At 66.3% G+C, this 18,953-nt stretch overlaps 1 protein-coding gene across 2 annotated transcripts in view; it reads left to right on the top strand.

Moving 5' to 3' along the window:
- The window catches only part of RXRA (retinoid X receptor alpha), a 92,724-nt gene extending 75,177 nt beyond the window's left edge, over positions 1-17,547 (top strand). For both annotated transcript variants that reach the window (XM_070378677.1, XM_070378678.1), the window contains exons 5-10: positions 3,892-4,061; positions 7,304-7,433; positions 8,690-8,822; positions 10,825-10,916; positions 12,372-12,477; positions 14,111-17,547. In XM_070378677.1, coding sequence (XP_070234778.1) covers positions 3,892-4,061; positions 7,304-7,433; positions 8,690-8,822; positions 10,825-10,916; positions 12,372-12,477; positions 14,111-14,258 — 779 coding nt within the window. In that variant the 3' untranslated portion in view covers positions 14,259-17,547. The remainder of the gene's footprint in view (positions 1-3,891; positions 4,062-7,303; positions 7,434-8,689; positions 8,823-10,824; positions 10,917-12,371; positions 12,478-14,110) is intronic.
- Positions 17,548-18,953: the final 1,406 nt, after the last annotated feature.

Raw genomic sequence — 18,953 nt, 5'->3', positions numbered from 1 at the left:
GCTTCTGGTTGCTTCTGGTGCAGTGGGGACGCAGGCTCGGGGCTGGCACCTGACTGGCTGACCGCAGGGAGGGCTGGCTAGCAAGTGACGTGGGAGGTGACGGCTGCGTGTCAGGCCCGCGGGGCCGGGGCCCTGGGTGGGAAGTGCCCGCGGGCTAGGCCTCCCCGGCTGGGCTAGGCCTGTCCGCTGGGCATGCGGCCGCCCTCGGGGGCCTGTGGGCGCTCCCGTCTGAAGAGGGCACAGGCCAGTGCGCGGGGCTTCGCGGCCTGAGAGGGCGACGCGGCCCCCATCTGGGGTGAGAGCGCCAGGCTGCAGGGGCCACCCCGCTGTCCCGCCCCCCTGCTCGCCCCTCCCTCGGGAAGGCCTCTCCCCGCTTCCTGCCTGTGTCCGTCTGCTGGCTCCGAGCGACGGGTGTGGACACGGTCCTGGTGTGTGTGTGCACACGTGCGTGTGCAGGCGGGCCCCCACCCCCCTGTCCCCGGGGCGCGTGGCCTCGCTTCTCCCAGCCTCGGTGTCCTCACCTGTGCATGGGGGTGTTGGCAGGCTCCCCCAAGGGAGGGATGTGGTGGGGGGCGTGGGGGGCGGGCGAGCGACTGGTGGCCACAAGATGGGTGCGTGTGTGTGTGCATCTGTGTGTGCCTGTGCGTCTGTGTGTGAGTGCACGTGAGTCTGTGTGAATGCTGGTGTGAATGTGTGGGTGTGAGTGTGTGCATCTGTGTGTGCACATGTGTGCTGGTGTGCATGTGAGCCTGTGTGCACGTGTGGGTGTGTCTGCGAGTGTGCATGTGAGTCTGTGAGTGCTGGTGTGGGTGCGTGGGTGTAGGCCTGTGCGCGTCTGTGTGTGAGCCTGTGTGCACATGTGTGTGTGTGTGCATGTGTGTGTGTGTGCGTGTGAGTCTGTGTGAGTGCTGGTGTGCATGTGTGGGTGTGAGCCTGTGTGCATGTGTGATTGTATGCACATAACCGTTCTCGTGTGCAGACTGAGGGAACGGAGGGCCGGGTCCTCTGAGCTGGAGGCACCTAACTTGCCCTGTGGCCTCTGGCAGGGACGCCCCCTCTGCCCTTGAGAAGGGGCAGCCAGGCCAGGGCCGCTGGTGAAATCCCGTCCTTCCTGCCCCTCGGGTCCTGCAAGGGACAGGGGAAGTGCCCAAAGCAAAGGAGGCAGCAGGCCTGAGTTCCCCTACCCGGACGCCCCCTCCCACCTCTCAGCTCCCCAGGGGGCTGGCAGCAAGCACCGTGCCAGAGAGGGGTCCCAGGCCGGAGTCGCTGACTGCGGGGACCCTGGCCGTGTTGGGGTGTTTAGTGCCCCTCCAGGCGCTGGCTTGACTGCTGGGGAGCGCTGGCCCCGGGGTTTTCCTGGGGATCCCAGCAGCGGGCCTGCCAGCTCTGCTCTCATGGCAACGTCCCCCCACCCTCCGCCGTGCAGCCCCCCGCCCCCACCCTGGGCTGGGAGGAGGACAAGGCCCTGTCTTAGCCGCCCCTCCTGCCTGAGGCCTCCCGCCAGCTAGATGTCAGTCACATACGACCACGTGCAAACGACGGCTGACCTGGTCCAGCAAGAATCCTAGCCACCCCGCTCCCGCCACTGTCTATAAGTAAAACCGTAATATTTATAGTGAGGGTGCTCACAGAGCTTTGCTACTTAATTCTGCACCCCCGCCCCACACCCAAGGCCCCCCGGTCGGCACCCCTGCGCCCAGGGCCGTCTTGAGTGCGGGCATCCCTGTAACTGGGCCATGGCGTGGGGGGCGTGGGGGTGGGAGTCACGAGCAGATGGAGGACAGTGCCTGTGGACGCCCGGGAGGCGGGTGTCGTCAGTCTCACTGCAGGTGGGGGGCGGTGCTGGGGCCTAGAGAGGCTTGGGGCTCACCCGGGGCAGAGCAGGTCTGACTCCTGAGCTGCCTGCTCTCCTGAGGGCTCAGCCATGAGGGGTGCTCTGGGCCTCAGTTTCCCCACTTGGTAAAACGGGCCTCTCAGCTCTGTCTAGAGCACAGACCCCAGGGACCCCACTCTCAGGGTCTCAGGGACACTGCTCGCCAGGGTTCTGCGTTCCCATCACTTGGCTGTGGTCCAGATGGGCCCGTGTGGCTGCCTCGCTCTGGGTCCACCCTTCTGGCCTGTGACCCAGTCTCCTGCACAGATGGTGACCTGAGGAGGTGCCCGGCCCAGCCCAGCATCCGCTGTGGGTGGGGGTAGCGGGGACCAGGCCAGCCAGCTTGAGCTTCCCACCCAGCCCCACCAGCTGTCAGACTTTGCAGAAGCGCCAGGCTTGCAAAAGCTCTGGCCCGAAGCCTTCTGCCTGGCTCCGTGGCCCAGCTGGTACGGTCCGCAGCGTAGGCCGGCCTGTCTGGAGTCCGGCTGCACCAACGGAAAGTCCCTCACTTGAGTCAACATTTGGGCTCGGAGAGCGAAGCCCCTGGCGGGGGGCAGCTGTGAGCAGCCGTCTATGGAGGCAGGAAGGAGGTCGGGCTGGCCCTCAGGACGCCCCATGGCCCAGAGAAGGGCACCGCTGGGTCCCGGCGTCTCTGAACGGTCGTTGGTGGGGCCGGCGTGGTGGAGAGGGGTTGACGTGGGCTGTTATGAAGCTGTGTGGAGCCCGGGGACCCCAGGGAGCCCCAGAGCGGAGCCCTCACGCCCCCAGGCTCGGAGAACGGAGGCTCCCCTGGCCCCTGGGTTGAGGGGCTGCAAGCGGGCCCTTCCGCACAGCACGGCGGCCGTGTGTGCACCACGGCCCCCGGGAGTGGGCTTGCACAAGCTCCCCTCTGTGCTGGGGTCCCCAGGGGCCCTGCGAAGCTCTGTCTGAGGTGGGCGCTGAGGGCACCTGGGGTGTCAAGGGGATGCCTGGACCTGCTCTGGCTCAGCAGGGCAGGACCACGGGAGGGTGGGCCTGGGGGGCTTGGCGGGCGGGGGGTGCTGCCCCATCCTGGTGCCGCTGCTGTCTCTCAGGGGTGTCTGGCCATCCGTGGGGCTCTGCCCAATACGCCCGGGGCTCCGCTGCGAGGGTGCTGGGCTCTGTGGCAGCCCCTCTGGCCTTGGACTAGGCTTCTGCCCGCTGTGGACTCCTCCTGCTGCTCTGGCCCGGGGTCCTTGCTGTCCCCAGTAGAGGTGGGGTGGTGGGGTCAGCCCAGGACACGGCAGGAGCCCCTTGGGGCTTTGCAGGGCTCTGGGTGGGGTCCACAGCTGGGCTGTGGCTCAGTGTCCCACTGGCCTGCGGGGTGACCTCAGGGAGGTCTCAGCGCCTCTTAGGAGAGGGCAGCCTGAGCTACGTGGGCTCTGAGATCGAGGGTCTGTGAACGCCCAGCGTGGGGTGCCTGGTCCCCTCGGCCTTCCTCCGCGTGGGTCTCCTAGGTGCGTGTTGAAATAAACCCTTCCCTCTCTTCCTGGTTCCCAGAGACTAGGCTGCCCCCGTCTGCCCAGTCCTCCAGCCTCATGCTGGACACCCCCTCTGCCTCGGCGCATGCCCCGCCCCTGCCTGAGCTGCCGTCCCTGCCTTTCTGTCTCTTCAACTGCGTTGCCGCTTCTTCCGGGAAGCCATCCTGGCTGTGCCTACGTCCATAGCCCATGAAAGCCCTTCTCACTCCACTTCGGGATCCCTGCTGAGCTGTTGGCTTCCTGAGAGCGGGGCCCTGTCTGCCTTGGCCCTGGGTGGTCCTGGTGTGAACCGTGGTTGAATGAATTAGCGAGAGGCGGCGCGCTCTGTTCTCAGAGTGCACAGTCCCCCTGGGAGCGGGAGGCCGGGCTTGGGGCAGAGACGGGGCTGCGGTCTGGCCGGCCCCGAGCAGCCTCACTCTCCCTGGCCCTGGCTGGCTGGCGGACGCGCTGCTTGGGCCCCGGGGGCAGAGGCTGCCGCGGGAGCTGCGGGCTGACCAGTGACCCCCTACCCCGCCTCAGCCGTGCAGGAGGAGCGGCAGCGGGGCAAGGACCGGGGCGAGAGCGAGGTGGAGTCCAGCAGCAGCGCCAACGAGGACATGCCAGTGGAGAAGATCCTGGAGGCCGAGCTGGCCGTCGAGCCCAAGACCGAGACCTACGTGGAGGCGAACGTGGGGCTGAACCCCAGCTCGGTGAGCGCCCCCGCCCACGTCCATCTGCTCTGCTCTGGGGACGGAGGCCCTGGGAGCACGCCTGGGAGGGGGCCCTGTCATCACACCCCCGCCTGGAGGGGGACCCTGTCACCCCCCGTGCCCCTGCCCCTCCGTGAGGCTCTGCTGCCAGTCAGGTGGGCGAGTTTTCTGTTGTTGGGCTCAAAGCCCAGGACTTTACAGCTCCCTTCCAGCTTCCTGTTACCTCTGGCCCATCGTGCAGCCAGGCCTGTGGGCAGCACTAGGTGTCAGCATGATCTGTGTCTCCCGTGTGGGTTCAGGGCGGCCCTGGGGTCCCCCTGGCTTCTCCCCTCCGTTCTGTCCCTGCCTCACGTGGCCCGGACGCCCCGCCCACTCCCGCCCCAGGGCCCTTGCTCGTGTGGTCTCCACCGTTCCTCCTCCGGCTTCAGCCTTGCCAAGTGTGCCTTCCTTGGGGAGCCCTTTCCCTCTCGACTGCCTTGTTCCCCCTTCACGGGGGCTCGGCGCCCTTGACGCTTGGGGGTCACGGCGCGGCGAGTGTGGTGGTTCGTTCTCCATCCTGGCCGTCGGACGGTCCCCCGTGCCCGGCTGCGGTCAGGGACAGGACCCCGCCGTCCCGTAGGTGCTTGTTCACGGCCCCCCAGTCTCAGAGCGTGGGGGTCGCATCCTGCCTGCAGTCTCAGGACACCCTGCTTCCTTGTCCCCCTGCGACGGAGCGCCCCAGGCTGCAGCCCCTCTCAGACCCCTACGCTGGCTGCCCCGCCGTGTTGCCTCTTGTGTGCAGTGACCACCCCACCCGCCGCCGGTTTGACCCTCAACAGTCCCTCTGGTCTGTGGCCCGACCCCACCTGATGGCTTCTCTAGTCCCAGTGGGGAGCCAGGGTGGCCGCAAGGGCCTCACGATTGAGCAGAAACCCTGAAGGAAAAGTCAGGGATCGACAGCCGTCTGCCAGGTTTTACTCTTGTCCAGTGAGGACACCATCTGGGAGGAAACGAGTCTGCCCTCTGCGCGCTCCGGGAATGCAGAACAGGCGGGCGATTTAGGGGACAGGCCGGTGGGCTGGCTGGTGGGGCTCTGCCCTCCTGTGGCCGCTCCTGGTGGATTGGCCTGGGTCCCCCTCTGGGGCTGGCTCGTTCAGCCCCTTCCCCCAGACCAGGGACACCTGTCTGCCCCGGGGGAGCCTCAGGTCCCAGCCTGGGGGCCCCGTGGTCCCCTCCTAGGACAGGGAAGGCTCCGCCCTCTCCGGCAAGGGGCCAGAGCTCAGGAAACTGCTGTTGAATGAGGCCTGTTTTGTCTTTTTGTGGGAATGAGGCTCAGAGGATGGAGCCTGGTAGAGTTCAAGCTCCTCCCCCAGGGGAACCCGCTCCCTCCAGGCCAGCCCCGCGCCTCTGGTGCAGGTAACCTTTGCCCCCAGCTTACTAGGTATGACCCGGCACCTGCCTCCGAGGCCCTGGCCTACTCCACTGGGCCTGCTCTGGGCCCCTTGGGGGCTCAGGGGGGCTCCCGCTAGTGACTAGAGAAGGCCCGACCTCTGGGGCTTCAGCCCAGGACTCGTTGGTCTTCCCCATGCCTTCTGCCCCGCTCAGTGCATCTCCCCGGACCCCCCACCGTCAAGCTTGGCCTCCCAGCCGTAGGCTGGAAGGGCTCGGAGCAAGGTCCCTGAGGACTGGAGCCTGGCCCCAGGCTCTAGCTCACTAGGTGCTGGATGTGTCGCTCGGGTGAGCCGGGTTCCCGGTGCAGGCTAGCTCTGCTCGTGGCTGTGGTCATCTGGTGGCCGGGATGGGTGTGCAATGCCCAGAGGGTGTGCTGGGCTTGGGCACGTGGCGTCTGGGCGCCCCGAGTGCTGGGCTTCTGGTCAGTGCTCCTGGGTGGAGGCGGGAATGCTGTGGGGCTGGCCCCCTGGGGCCTCGGTGTGACGGTGACTCTGGGGGCGTCTGGGCGCTGGCACCTTCCACCCCCTTCCCCTGACTGGCCGTATGGCCTGGAAGCCGCTTCTCCCGCGGCCCCAGGTACTCCTTCTGCATGCCGGCCTCCGTGCCCCTCTGTCACAGGCCTCCCAAGAGAGCCCTCAGCAGGCCCTTCACGGCCGGATTGTTTAGACTGCGCGCCACGGGAGGGCACATGGTTTCTATCAGGGAAGCTCCTCCAGGCTCCCCACGCCGCCGGGGGTGGGGGGGATGCCTGGCCCACGTGGTTCCTGGAATGAAGCGCTTACGCTTCCACTGCCTGGGCCCCACCCCCCAGGGCCTGGCGAGTTCTCCGTCGGAGCCCCGTGGGCTGGAGCCTGCAGCCACTGAGGCTGCCCCGGTTCCCCGTTTGTGAGGATGACTGGGTGTCCCCTTCTGGCTAGGGGCTTCCCAGGTGGCTTAGTGGTAATGAATCCGCCTGCACTGCAGAAGACACGGGTTCGATCCCTGGGTCAGAAAGATGCCCTGGAGGAGGAAATGGCAACCCACTCCAATGTTCTTGCCTGGAGAATCCCACGGACAGAAGAGCCTGGTGGGCTACAGCCCATGGGGTCTCAAGAGTCAGACACGACTACATGACTGAGCACGCACGCACGCCCCTTCTGACCAGAACTTTCCGGAAGGGCTTCAGGTGCACTCTTGTGTGTTGCCACGTCCAAATTTGGGAGGAAGCACCACCACCAGAGGGGCTGGCACTGCCCATGCCCTCCCCATGCCTGGTCCGCAACACGAGGTCACCTGGCATCGGCCCAAGGGCCGCGGTGGAGACCGAATGGGTCATGGCACGGTGACCTTTCTGTGGCTGCTGGACAAGTGACAGCAAACTGAGGGCCTAAAGCAGCACAGATCTCACTGCCTCACGCCCCTCGAGGCGAAGCCTGAGACCTGCGCCCCTGGGCCAAGTCAGGGCGCCGGCAGGCGTGCGGGTGGGGGCCGCGCCCGGCCTCCGCTCTGGAGGCGCCCCGGGCCCCGGCTCCGGCCCTTCTTCCGCGTCTGCCGGCAGCTCTTCCCTCCTTGACCTTGGCCTCGGCCCTCATGTCCTCCCCCGCAGCAGGGGCTCTGTGATGACCCCGGGCCCACCCACACCTTCCAGGGTCACCTCCCATCAGAACCCTTCACTCAGCCGTGCTCGCCGATTCCTTTGTGCTGGGGTTCGGGGGCTGAGGTCGTGGGGGTCGTGGGGGCGTCGGTCAGCCCCCGCTGCTGGATCGGGCGTGTGGGGGCCTGATCAGGGGCTCTGTTCAATGCACCGTGCTCACCACGGTGCCCCTCCCCAGCCCAACGACCCCGTCACCAACATCTGCCAAGCGGCTGACAAGCAGCTCTTCACACTGGTGGAGTGGGCCAAGCGGATCCCGCACTTCTCCGAGCTGCCCCTGGACGACCAGGTCATCCTGCTGCGAGCAGGTGAGCACCGGGCCGGGTGGGGGCGGGGCGAGGGGTGGGCAGGGGAGGTGGGCGGGGCCTGAGGGGGCGGGCCTTGTGAGGGGGCGGGGCGAGGGGGCGGGGCCCTGCTCATGCTCAGTGGGGTCCTAGAGGCACGGGGCACCGGGCATAGGGAGGGGGGTGGGGGGCTCTGCTGGGGAAGGGCCGGGGGGCGGCTGGGGACGGGGCCTCAGAGGAGGGCAGTCTTGCTGGGGGCCCGGTTCTGCCCCTTGATGAGGTCTCCTCCTCAGCCTCCTGAGCCCTGGTGTCTGGCCGGCGGGTGTCGGTCCACGATGGCCCAGGGGTGGGGGAGACGGTCCCTGGAAGAGCTTTCACTCTGGGGCACAAACTCCAACCCCAGAGCTGACAGGAAAAGATGCCGACCTGCGGGGTGGGGCGGGGCCCTGGGTCCTCATGCTGAGCGGGCAGCCCCTTTGTCTCCCGGGCTCTCAATTTTCCTCTGTGTTAAGTGAGGCCAATACTAGCTTCGTGGGGTTGAGTCATGATTGAACAGGATCACCGTTGTGACACGGTCACAGCCACCAGCCCGGAGCCTTTGGGGCACCGGTGACGGTCACAGCCACCACTGCCGAGTGCTCCGTGGGCTCCGGGCTGGGGTCTGAGACGGTCGCTAGCGACGCTCCGGAGACTGCTCGCGTGGCCGGTTTGCAGGAGCGCATGCGCACGGGGTCTTTTCTCTGCCCTCCCCCAGCCCTGCGCCCACGCCGCGTGTGCCAGGGACTCTCAGAGAGAGAGTGGCAGTCCCCCTTTGGCTCCAACACTCCTGGGTTCCATCATTTACTGTTTTGTGGCACCCCCAAAACGTCAGCTCTGGGAGTCTGCGTTGGGGGCTGCCCAAGAGGGTCTGGGGGCTCCCTCGCGCTCTTTGGCAGCAGCGGCGTACAGAGAGGGACTTCCCGGGCACCTGAGTATGGAGGGCCCGGGTGAAGTAGCTGCAGGAGCTGCTCTGTGCGGGACTTTAGGGTCAGTGCTCGGGAACCGCCCTTCTGTGGCAGGGTCATGGGCTCGGGGTTCCATGGAGGCCCTGCCTCGAGAGGGTGCGAGCTGCCTCCGGGGGGCCCGGTGGGGGCCAGGGCGGGGCGGGGTGGGGTGGGGCAGGGCCCCGGAGCCCTGCAGGTGGACGAGTCCCTGCTCCTGCTCAGTGGGGGGGTGGTCCTAGGGGCAAGGAGGCGGGCGGGGCCTGGAGACCACGGTGACCCTGTGCCCCGCCCTTGCAGGCTGGAACGAGCTGCTCATCGCCTCCTTCTCGCACCGCTCCATCGCCGTGAAGGACGGCATCCTCCTGGCCACCGGGCTGCACGTACATCGCAACAGCGCCCACAGCGCAGGCGTGGGCGCCATTTTCGACAGGTGGGGGCCCCGCGTGGCCTTGTGCTGTGCACGGAGGTTACGCTTGTGGAGACAGCAGAAGGGCCCCAGGACTAAGTCCCGGGTGGCTCAGAGGGTAAAGTGTATGCCCGCAGCACGGGAGACCCGGGTTCGATCCCTGGGTCGGTAAGATCCCCTGGAGAAGGGAATGGCAACCCACTGCAGTATTCTTGCCTGGAGAATCCCATGGACGGAGGAGCCTGGTGGGCTACAGTCCATGGGGTCGCTAAGAGTTGGACACAACTAAGCAACTTTCCTAAGATTAAAATCCCCGGGGCCACCCGTGTACCCCAGCTCCCACTGTGGTGTCCTTCCCTTCACACACCCTCCACATCCGCGTGTGTGAAGGAAAGCGGCCCCATCTTTAAAGCAGAAGTAGTCGGTGGTACTGTTCTGTGGGAGCCGGCGAGGACTCCTCTGACGTGTTGTGGTTCCATGAACCTGCGTGCGGCCTGGCCCTGGGCACATGGCCACGTCCCAGCACCACTCTGGGCCTGTCCCCTGCAGGGACACTGCTCTCTGCTCCTGCCTCTCTTGGCACACACCCAGGCGGCCGGTGCTGGGCGGTGGTCAGGCGACTCTTCTCAGGCTCCCAAATCACGACTCATCCCGTCTCCACCTGCAGGGTCACTGGGATGCCTGTTCCCATCCCTGGCTGGCTTTGCCTGTGAGCCCAGGTCAGAGCACCTGGGCCTTCTGGGGACCGGGGTGTCAGGTCAGCCAGCCAGAGCTGAAGGGGCTGGGGAGGGCCGTGGAGGGGGGGTCCCTTGGGCAGGGGGAGCTTCAGCACAGGGTGAGTGGACCCCAGGGAGGGGAGGCAATGGGCGGGGTCCCAGGTGAGCCCCTGAGTGAAGAGAGTCGCTCAGTCGTGTCTGACTCTGTGACTCCATGGACTGTATATGGTCTATGGAATTCTCCAGGCCAGAATACTGGAGTGGGGAGCCTTTCTCTTCTCCAGGAATCTTCCCAGCCCAGGGATCGAACCCAGGTCTCCCACGTTGCAGGTGGATTCTTTTCCAACTGAGCCACTGGGGAAGCCTGAGTCCCTGAGTACAAGAGCCTTACAGTGGGCGGGGGGGAGCAGCAGAGACCCCTACTGTAGCCCCCTGGGGATAAATGCGGGAGCGTGCTGCCACGTGGGACGGCGCAGGAAGAACGGGGGCGGCTCCTGACTGCTCCACCCCCGCCTGCACCAGGCGCCCTGGGCAGGCCCTGATGCAGACAGTGTAGGGCGTGTCTTTGTTCAGTAAACTCGGAGAGGGGGCTGTGGGGTGCTGGGTTTATTGCTTATATGCTTAGCTGCTCAGCTGTGTCCGACTCTGTGCAACCCCATGGACTGTAGCCCGCCAGGCTCCCCTGTCTGTGGGGTTCTGCAGGCAGGAATACTGGAGTGGGTTGCCATTTCCTTCTCCAGAGGATCGTATTGCTCACAGATGGCTTCTTTAGCAAGCCCGTCCCTCCCCGGCCTTGTGCCCAGCTGACAGCTCCGGGGGCCCAGGTGCTCAGGAGGTGCCTGGTGATGGGAAGTGGCACGGAGCCCCCTCTGGCAGCGAGCCAGGAGCAGGGAAGCCAGGAGCTGGGGAGGCCTTTCCGCAGGTGTAGGGAGTAGCAGGGGTGCGCGTCCGGGCCTTGGCCTGCTCTGCGCCAAGCGGGGACGCGTGCCAGCGGACTTCGTCCCCGACGTCCAGGACCCTGGCTCACCCTGCTGTCACGCGGTGCCCCTCTAGTCTCCGGGTTCCTGGAATAAAATCCCACAACACTGAGCTCCTGGAGCTGGAGGAGAGGAACCCCCCTCCCCGCTCGGGGCCGGAGGGGACTGGCTGGGCGCAGGGACTGTCCTACCCGGTCTGAATCGCCTTACCCTTCTCAGCTGCCCTCCAGGCCTGCACGGAGTCCTTCGGGGGTGTTTCTGGGGGGCCCCGGGAAGGGCACGGTCTGGCTTGGATGTTGATGTTTGCCTGCCCTCCTCCCCCCACGCACACAGGGTGCTGACGGAGCTGGTGTCCAAGATGCGGGACATGCAGATGGACAAGACGGAGCTGGGCTGCCTGCGCGCCATCGTCCTCTTCAACCCCGGTACTGCCTGCTATCCAGGCCTGGTGTCCGCCCCCCCAGGGGCCAAGGCCGCGGGGCGCCCACCGCAGCCCCACAGCCCACTGATAGGGCGGTGTCGGCCCCCTGCCCCTCCTCTGAGCCTGCCTGTCTCCCTTGCGATGGGCTCTGCTGCCAGAGCTGCCAGAGATTTGGAGCCCGGCTGGTCTGGGGGTGCTGTACCGGGGCAGGGGTGGGCTCTGAGGGCTTCTTGGGGAAGTGCTGGCGGTGGGAGGGCGGGGCAGCGGCAGGGCTCATGAGTCCTTACCCTCCGTCGGCTCCAGTGCTGGGGGTCAGGCTGGGGTGAAGATGGGGTCCCCTAGTGGGGACAGCCCGTTTCCAGGGGCATTTGTCCCCAGGCCTGTGCGTGAGCCCACGACCCTGGCAACACAGCCCTGCCCAGCAGGGTCCCCCTTGAAGTCGAGCGTGACTTGGCTGCCAGCACTGCTTTACCTGCTGGGGCCCAGACTTGGGATTGCCAGGGGCAGGAGGGAGGTGGCCAGAGCTGGCACAGGCCCAGGTATAGGGGGACCGGGGGCCCAGCTGCAGAGGAGTCTGCATTTCCCGAGGTGCCCAGGACCCCAGGCCACTGTGGCATTCACGCTGGGCACGGTGCCCCTGCTGGCATGTCAGACAGCCGGGGCAGGACTGGTGTAGGGGCCCCTGGCCTAGGGCTCAGAGGCCACCCAAGAGCAGGCCTGTCCCCAGGGCTTCCCTGGCTTCAGATGGGCAGCAGGGGGGCTCCAGCCTCTGCCCCCTAAACCATCAGGGTGGACCATGCCTGTCTGGGGCCGCACTCAGGGCAGGGACCCGAATCCCAGTGCCCAAAGGGGGCTGCTGTTGGGGGTCAGTGGGGAGAGGCTTGTCGGGTGTCAGTTTGCGGGGTGACTTTGGAGACGAAGGAGCAGAGAGGGGCTTAGCTTTGCCCGACTGGGGAGCTCTCACTGCCTCAGGGAGGCCTGTGACTGCTGCCCGGATGACCCAGGGCAGCCCGTGCGCCTCAGTCCTCACCCCTGGGCCCTGGGGTTTTGGTGGCCCTGGTCCCAGGCATCTCTGTCCACAGGCAGAGCCCCTTCCAGACCAGGCTCCTGCTGCCAGGGTCCCAGGGCTCAGGGTGGCTTCAGCCCCCCAGCGTGGGTTTGGCTGTTTCAGACAGGAGGAGGTCTGGAGCCTACATTGGCTCAGAGGGGCTGAGACCCAGTGCACTGAGGCCTCTGGAGGTGACGCGGTTGCTGTGGTAACCAGGGGTGGGGGAAGCAGGCCTGTCCCACCCTCCTGATGAGGTAGTGGGGTGGCGAGAGGTTAGGGGATGGGCCCAAGGTCGAGTGGCCAGCATGCAGCAGGCAGGGTGCATGCACAGGGCCGCCTCATCCAGGCCGGGGCTCTGGGTCCCCGCTTCCCGGGGCCGGGCTCTGACCTGTGGCCCCTTCTCCCCTGCAGACTCCAAGGGGCTCTCAAACCCAGCCGAGGTGGAGGCGCTTCGCGAGAAGGTCTATGCGTCCCTGGAGGCGTACTGCAAACACAAGTACCCCGAGCAGCCAGGAAGGTGGGCCTTGGGGGCTGCGGCAGGCCCGCCCCAGCCCTTCAGACACTCCTGTGGGTTAGAGGGCAGCTGCCCTCCCCCACCCAGGGCAGCGGGGGACCCAGGCACTCTTCCGCCCCAGCAGGCGCGCACTCACCGTTCCCTGTAGCCCCACCAGGCAGATGGGCCCTGTGCTGGCACACAGTAGGCACGCGTGGCTCTAGAGCGGGTAAACCAAGGCGGTGCTTTCCTCTGCCGGCCAGAGGAAACCACTCGAGGCAGGGCTCTGCTGTGCTCGCCCCGGCAGGGACGAAAGCCAGCACATAGTAGGTGCTTTACAAACGTGTGTGGAACAGATGGCTGTGATCTGAGCGCAGTCTGCCTGGCTCTCTCCCTGCTGACTGTGGGCCTGGGAGGGCTGGCCTTGCCTCCTTGCCGGGTCCCCCGAGCCGGGCGCGCAGTGGGTTTCTGGGAGAAGGTGCCTGCAGACCAGCTGTCCAGGTTCCTGCCTCCTCTCTTCCTGGACCGGCCTCTGTCTGCCCGGAGCGGGTGGGGCCCCAGGGCCCCAGGCCTGGCTCTGCCCTCGCCCGCCCCGCCAGCCGGCACACACACGGTTAAGTGTCTGACCAGCCTCATCTGGTTTAAAGTGAAACTTCCCGGAGGAGGGGTGGCAGGCCCGCCTGTTTTTCCTGGCTCCCCGCCCTGGCCCATCTCGCCAGCTCAGCAGAAAACAGCGCGTTCTTTGGCCCCGCTCCAGCCTCTGAGCTGCGTTTTTGCCTTTAAAATGTGGGTTGTGTTGCAGCCAAGCCCGGGGCTTTCCCCCTGAAATAAGACATTGTTAATAATTAGTGAGGTCCCAGGGTCCCCCGAGGGTCGTGTGGAGAAGGCCTGGAAGCACCCGGGGTGGGGACTGGGGTCCGGGGAGGGGTGGATGTGGATGTCCGGGTGGGGCATTGGGCCCTGTCCCCACACGGCAGCTGTCCTTGGCACAGAGTGCAGGAGCCTGGCGTCCCTGATCCAGGCGCCCCCCCACCAAAGTCTCCCCTGCTCCTCCGCTGCCCAGTGTCCTTCCCAGAGACTCTGCAGTGGGGCAGGCGCAGCCCGAGGAGCCCCTCCCCCTCCCTGCACCCGCCCTGTTCGAGGTCGGGCTGCTGTGCTGCAGCTCTTTCCGGGTGAGGTGGGTGCTGGCGTGAGCCCCCCTGGAGGCCTCTTGGAGTTCAGACTTGCCCCCCAGCTCAGGAGCAACTTCATCCCGAGAGGGGGTTGCCCGGCGGCCAGGGGCTTTGCTGGTGCTCAGATCTGCCGTCAGAGCCCTTCTTCCCGTGTAAAATCCTGCTGCGACTCCTGCTGCCCTTGGAGAAAGCCTGCCGCGCCTTTTAACGTCCCCCTCGAAGCCCTGATCACCCCGCCCCTGCCCGGCCACTGGCCCTTTATCCTGAATCTCTGCCCTGGGGGTGTCCTCTTGGGGGTCTTCTGCCCCTGGGCCCTGGCCCCACTCTGCGTCCATCCTCTGCCTGAGAGACCCCTCCCCGTTCAAGGGCCCCGGCTCAGGCAGGTCCCCTGCCGTGGCAGCCTCGGGGGCTGGGGCGGTGAGACGGTCAGGCCACGGGGCCCGGGTAGGGGAGCGCGGCGGGCGCTCACGCGGCTTCATCCGCAGGTTCGCCAAGCTGCTGCTGCGCCTGCCCGCTCTGCGCTCCATTGGCCTCAAGTGCCTGGAGCACCTCTTCTTCTTCAAGCTCATCGGGGACACGCCCATCGACACCTTCCTCATGGAGATGCTGGAGGCCCCGCACCAGATGACTTAGGCCCGCGGTTCCCGGCCCGCCCCGCCCTCTGCCCGCGGGCCCTGGGGGCGTGGCCCGCCTGGCCCTGGGGGCGTGGCCCGCCGCTGCTGAGCCTGTGCTGCAGGCCGCCCTCCTCGTTTTCCACACGACTCGTCTGGACCCGGCAGCGGGCATCCCGGGGCGGCCGCCGGAGCGGCAGGAGCCGGTGTGAGCCCCGGGAGGGGGGAACCCGGGCGGGCTCACGGGGTACACGCCTCCGCCCCTGGAGCCGTAGCGTTCAGAGGGCGGCTGGGCTCCGTCATGCTCTGTGGTCGCTGGGTTTGGAAGTCTCCCGTGCGAGGTCCTCTGTTTGCAAGGATCCCTCTGCCTCCGGTGTTGGCTGGCGCCCTGCCTGCCCAGCTTCACCCGCGACTGGGAGGAGGGAACAGGTGGGGAGCTGCCAAAGACCCCCCCCCACCCGCCTCCCGGGAGGACGGGAGGGGCTCTGGTCCCTTAGAGTGAAGGGTGAGCAGCCCCTTTTTCCAAAGATGGCTTTCAACCTGCTCCCCAGGCCGGTCAGATTGGGAGCCGACCTCTGCCCTGGGTTTGGGGGTCACTTAAGGCTGCAGGGACACCCGCGCACCCCACCCCACCTGCGTGCTGTCTTTGCATTGTCCTGGTTTCAGCTCCTGTCCCATGTGGTCCTGTCCAGGCCGCCTCCAAACCTTCCAGCCTGTGCAGAGGGCTGAGGCTGGCCCCCACTCCTGCAGGGCGCGCCTGATCTCTAGTGGACCGGAGGCCTGCTGCCCACCCAGGAGGCCCACGGTGACGGGAGGGGAAGAGGGTCCTCGGTCGGCCGTGCACACTGAGGGAGACCAGCGGCGTCCAGAGCTGGCGGGACCTGTGGGCACTCCGCTGCGGGGAGCGGACAGCTGGCCGGGGCCTGCAGCACTCTGGGCAGGGAGGCCCCTTGGGTGGCAGGCGTCTCATGGGCCCCTGAGGTGGGGAGCGGCCGAGTGTCAGCACCCTGGGATGGGGCTGTCGTCGTGTGTCCGTCCGCACCCTCTCTGGTCAGGGTCCCGCCCGGCCCGGCAGGCCCAGCGTCCTGGGCTGGGTCTCTCAGGGTGAAGGCCTCTGCACCGTCGTGCGCTCCCTCCGGTCCGTTTTTCTGTCTCACGCCCCGAAACCCAGCGTTTGTCGGCTGGGGGAGCCGGAACTGGGTGCGTGGGGTCCTGCTGCCCCCGTCAGCGGCCCTGGAGCAGGAGTGGGGGTCGGCGTTGTGGCTGCTCCCCCAAGCCTGTCTCCCCGTGGAGGGGTGCGGGGGTGCCCCGAGGCTGGGTGAGGACAGGCCGGCCTCCCGGCCTCTGTGGGGAAGAGGGTGTCCATTCTTTGCCCTCCAGGGTCCAGCCCAGGCTGAGCGTGAGGCATCTGGGCCAACCGTGTGGAGGACGCCACAGACATCTCCTTTCTCTGGGGCCCCCCCCATTCCCGCCCCCAGGAGATGCGTCCCCAGCCGCCGCGGCACCTGCCCCATCCGCCCTCTGCGGCAGAGGTGGGGCGAGCCGGGGCCTGCCCAGTGCCCCCGGAAGTCTTGGCCGCCTTTGGGGGCGTGGTGGTGTCAGCAGAGTGAAGCAGGCACCCTGGTGGTCCTCCCCCTGGGGTACCCCTGGTGGTGGGTTTGTAGGTCTGCCCCCCACCCCACACCCAGTGCCTTCTGCAGCTGGACACACCCCGTCCACACCCAGCCCGCCCCGCTGCCCTGGACCACTCTGGAGCCCAGGAGGGGGCCCTGTGGGGTCTGGCCTCGGGGTCCCCCGGCTGCCCTACCCCAAGCCAGAAGCCCCCGGCATCCCCTCCCCCGGCCTCCTGCGTCACCAGGCCCATGGCGTCCTGGGGCCGAGCCCCCCTTCTTCTCCTCGGGTGCTGTCATCGTAACGTCCTTGCTGTGTTTGAAAAGGTGATGGTGGGGAAATGGCACGTTATTCAGTAGGTAGACATTTTCTTTAACCAGACCTTCAGTAGACCAATCTGGTTCAATTAAGGTGATTTTTTTGGTAATTATTATTTTGGTGGGACAGTCTTTAATTTTCTAAAGATAGCACTAACGTCAGCTCGTTGGCCATCCTGTGCCGTCCCCACTCACTGGATGCTTCCGGCACGCCCCCCCTTGCCCAGCATCACCTCCCCCTCGGTCATCAGGCGGGGCTCCCGAGGCCGAGGAATGAAGACGACTGTGTCTCAGGTTCGGAAGTTGTTGGCCAGGCCAGCCTCTGGCTTGTCCCCCACTGGGCGTTTCCTTGGAAGCTGGCCTGCTCGGGGACGTCTGTGCAGAGGGCACCCGCGTCAGCTGCTGGCCCTCATCCCCCCGGGGGGAGGACGGCCCCCGGCCCTGGGCGTCCCAGGAGGGTTTGGGCTGGCAGACCCCCCGGGGCAAGTGCTGGAGACCACGCCGCACTCCCTGCTCCGCGGAGGCCCTGGTTGGGCCCAGCCGGAACGTCCAGCCAGAGCGTGATGGGCTGATGTTGCTCCCGCCGTGGAATTTGGTCCCTGCCCACGCAGGTGTGTGTGGACAACACCCGCGCTGTAGAGACCCCGTGTGCACAGGCCTGCTCTCCATCCACAGACACACAGACCAGTTACCAGCGTTTTCTGTTTATTTTTAATCAAGACTCCCCCCGACCCCATTTTCCTATAAATTTGCTTGTTGTAAGCAAGTATGTAAGGACCCCTTCTTTGGTGAAATCCGGGTTCGAATGAATACCTTGAGGCAAGGAGACGCATCTATTTTAAGATGCTGTGGAGCAAACAGCTTTAGCCGTTGCCAGTCCTTAGCAATGCCTTAGCCGGGACGTGTAGCTCACAGAGATGACATACGGAGAAAAAGAGGAGACATTTAAAGCATCGGGAAAGGTAGAAAAAAAATCTATTTTTGTACAAATGTAATTTTATCCCTCATGTATAACTTGGAGGATGTGGCGGGGAGGGGGGGCTTGTTGTGTTTCTGCTTCTAGAGGTGGAGGCTCTCTGAGTCGACGTCGGGACTTCAGATGGGCGCGCGGGCCTCGGACAACACTGCTGCAGGCGGGAAGCTGGGCCCGGAACTCTCGAGGGTTCTCCTCCCCTTCCGAGTAACGCTCACGCCTTGCTCTGCGCCCTCCCCGTGGCCAGCTGGCCTTCCCGGGACTGACTGTGAAATTACTTCCCCACACGGACTGTTCTCAAAACATCGCAGCCGCAGGTGCCGGGCGAACAATGGTGTCAGAATTGTGGAGAAGAGACTCGGAGCAAAACGTGAGAGGAGAAACAAGCAAAACATGAGCGTTTAAAAACACCCCCTCAGCTTGCCTTTGTTCGGGGGGCTTTCCTGTCCGGGGCTGGAAGCCGACTGCGCGGGGGGCTTCGGCTGCCCTGGAGGGGGCGGGCCTGCTGCCTTCACCACCCCCCGAGGGCCACAGCAGGCGCCCCAGCTGCCCTCCGACTCTGGCGGCCAGGTGCCGGCAGCAGGACCCTGACCTGGGGCTGCTGGGCCTGTCCTCCTCCTGGGTCTGCTCTGCATCTCAGGGCTCTTGGGTGACTCACCCCCTCCGTGCCTGGGCTCCGTCCAGAAGCCCCCCAAGAGGGGCGCCCTCGGCCCTCTCGGGGCTTGGCGTGGGCATCAGCCCGGACGGGGGGGAGGTTCGCATGGCCCCAGGATGAGTGATGTCATCCGGCTGCCCCATTAACGAGCAGGTAGTGGCACCCACCTGCTCCCACTTGTCTCCATGCCGTCTGGGGGCTAGACGGGGCCTGGCTGCAGCGTGCCTGCGGTGCCCGAACCCTCTCCTGCACCTCCGTCCAGCCGGCACCGTTTTGGGGCCCGGGGCATCCTGGGGCTGGAAGCCCTGAGGCCCACAGCCCTGCCCGGTGGCACCGGACACGTCGTACTGAGGACCGAGGTGGCTCCCGGGGGCGGGTGTGAACCTGATGATGAGTCCTGAGGCCCGAGAGCCAGGCCCCCCAGAAGACTCGCTGTACGTGGGCGTACAGTGTGCGTGGGACTTGCATGTTTACACACATACAAACGTGCCCCTGCACGTGTGACGTGCACGGCTTCACCAGAACTCAGCTGTCCCGGCCCTGGCTGGCTGCAGGCGGTGCCCGAGGTGCTGACACCCAGCCCCCACGGCCTGCTGCCCGCGACAGCCTCCCGGGAGTCAGGCGTGGCCTTGCCCACGAAGCTCAGCCTGTACCTCCTGGAAGGGTGGGCACAGGAGACAGACCCCCACGAACCTCTGCGACCAGCCCATTCTGGTTTCCTGTCATAAAAATTCAAACATAACCACTGTGGGGACCCCTTCTGGTCTAGGAAGTGTAGTCAGCCCCAGGGGCCTGGAGAACCAGACGGTCGCCTCGCCAGTGAGGGACCCTGGCCCAGGGGATCCCTGGCCGTTGACCCCAGCCTCAGCAGGCCCTGGCCCAGCTCTGGACACAGTCTCCGTGGGCAGACCCTGCAGGGGCGTCTGGCAGGAGTAAGTGGACCCCGAGGAGGGCTGCCTCTGATGGCTGCACGGCCTGAGGGGCTGTTGGAGTCTCTGGGGAAGACCAGGGCAGGGCCATGGCTGAGACGACCTCCCCAGGCTGAGGGACCCCCGCACACTGTCCAGGATGCAGGCCTGAGGGAGCACCCCTCGGCTGGAGCGCCGATCCTGGAAGAGCAGAGCAGAGGAGCCAGTGGGCAGGGGTCCGAGAGGAGGAGGA

This window comes from Bos mutus, chromosome 11 (assembly GCF_027580195.1).
Source record: "Bos mutus isolate GX-2022 chromosome 11, NWIPB_WYAK_1.1, whole genome shotgun sequence".
Taxonomy (NCBI): Eukaryota; Metazoa; Chordata; class Mammalia; order Artiodactyla; family Bovidae; genus Bos; species Bos mutus.
Note: the sequence above shows the minus strand (reverse complement) of the source record. Positions and strands in the feature narration are given on the sequence as shown.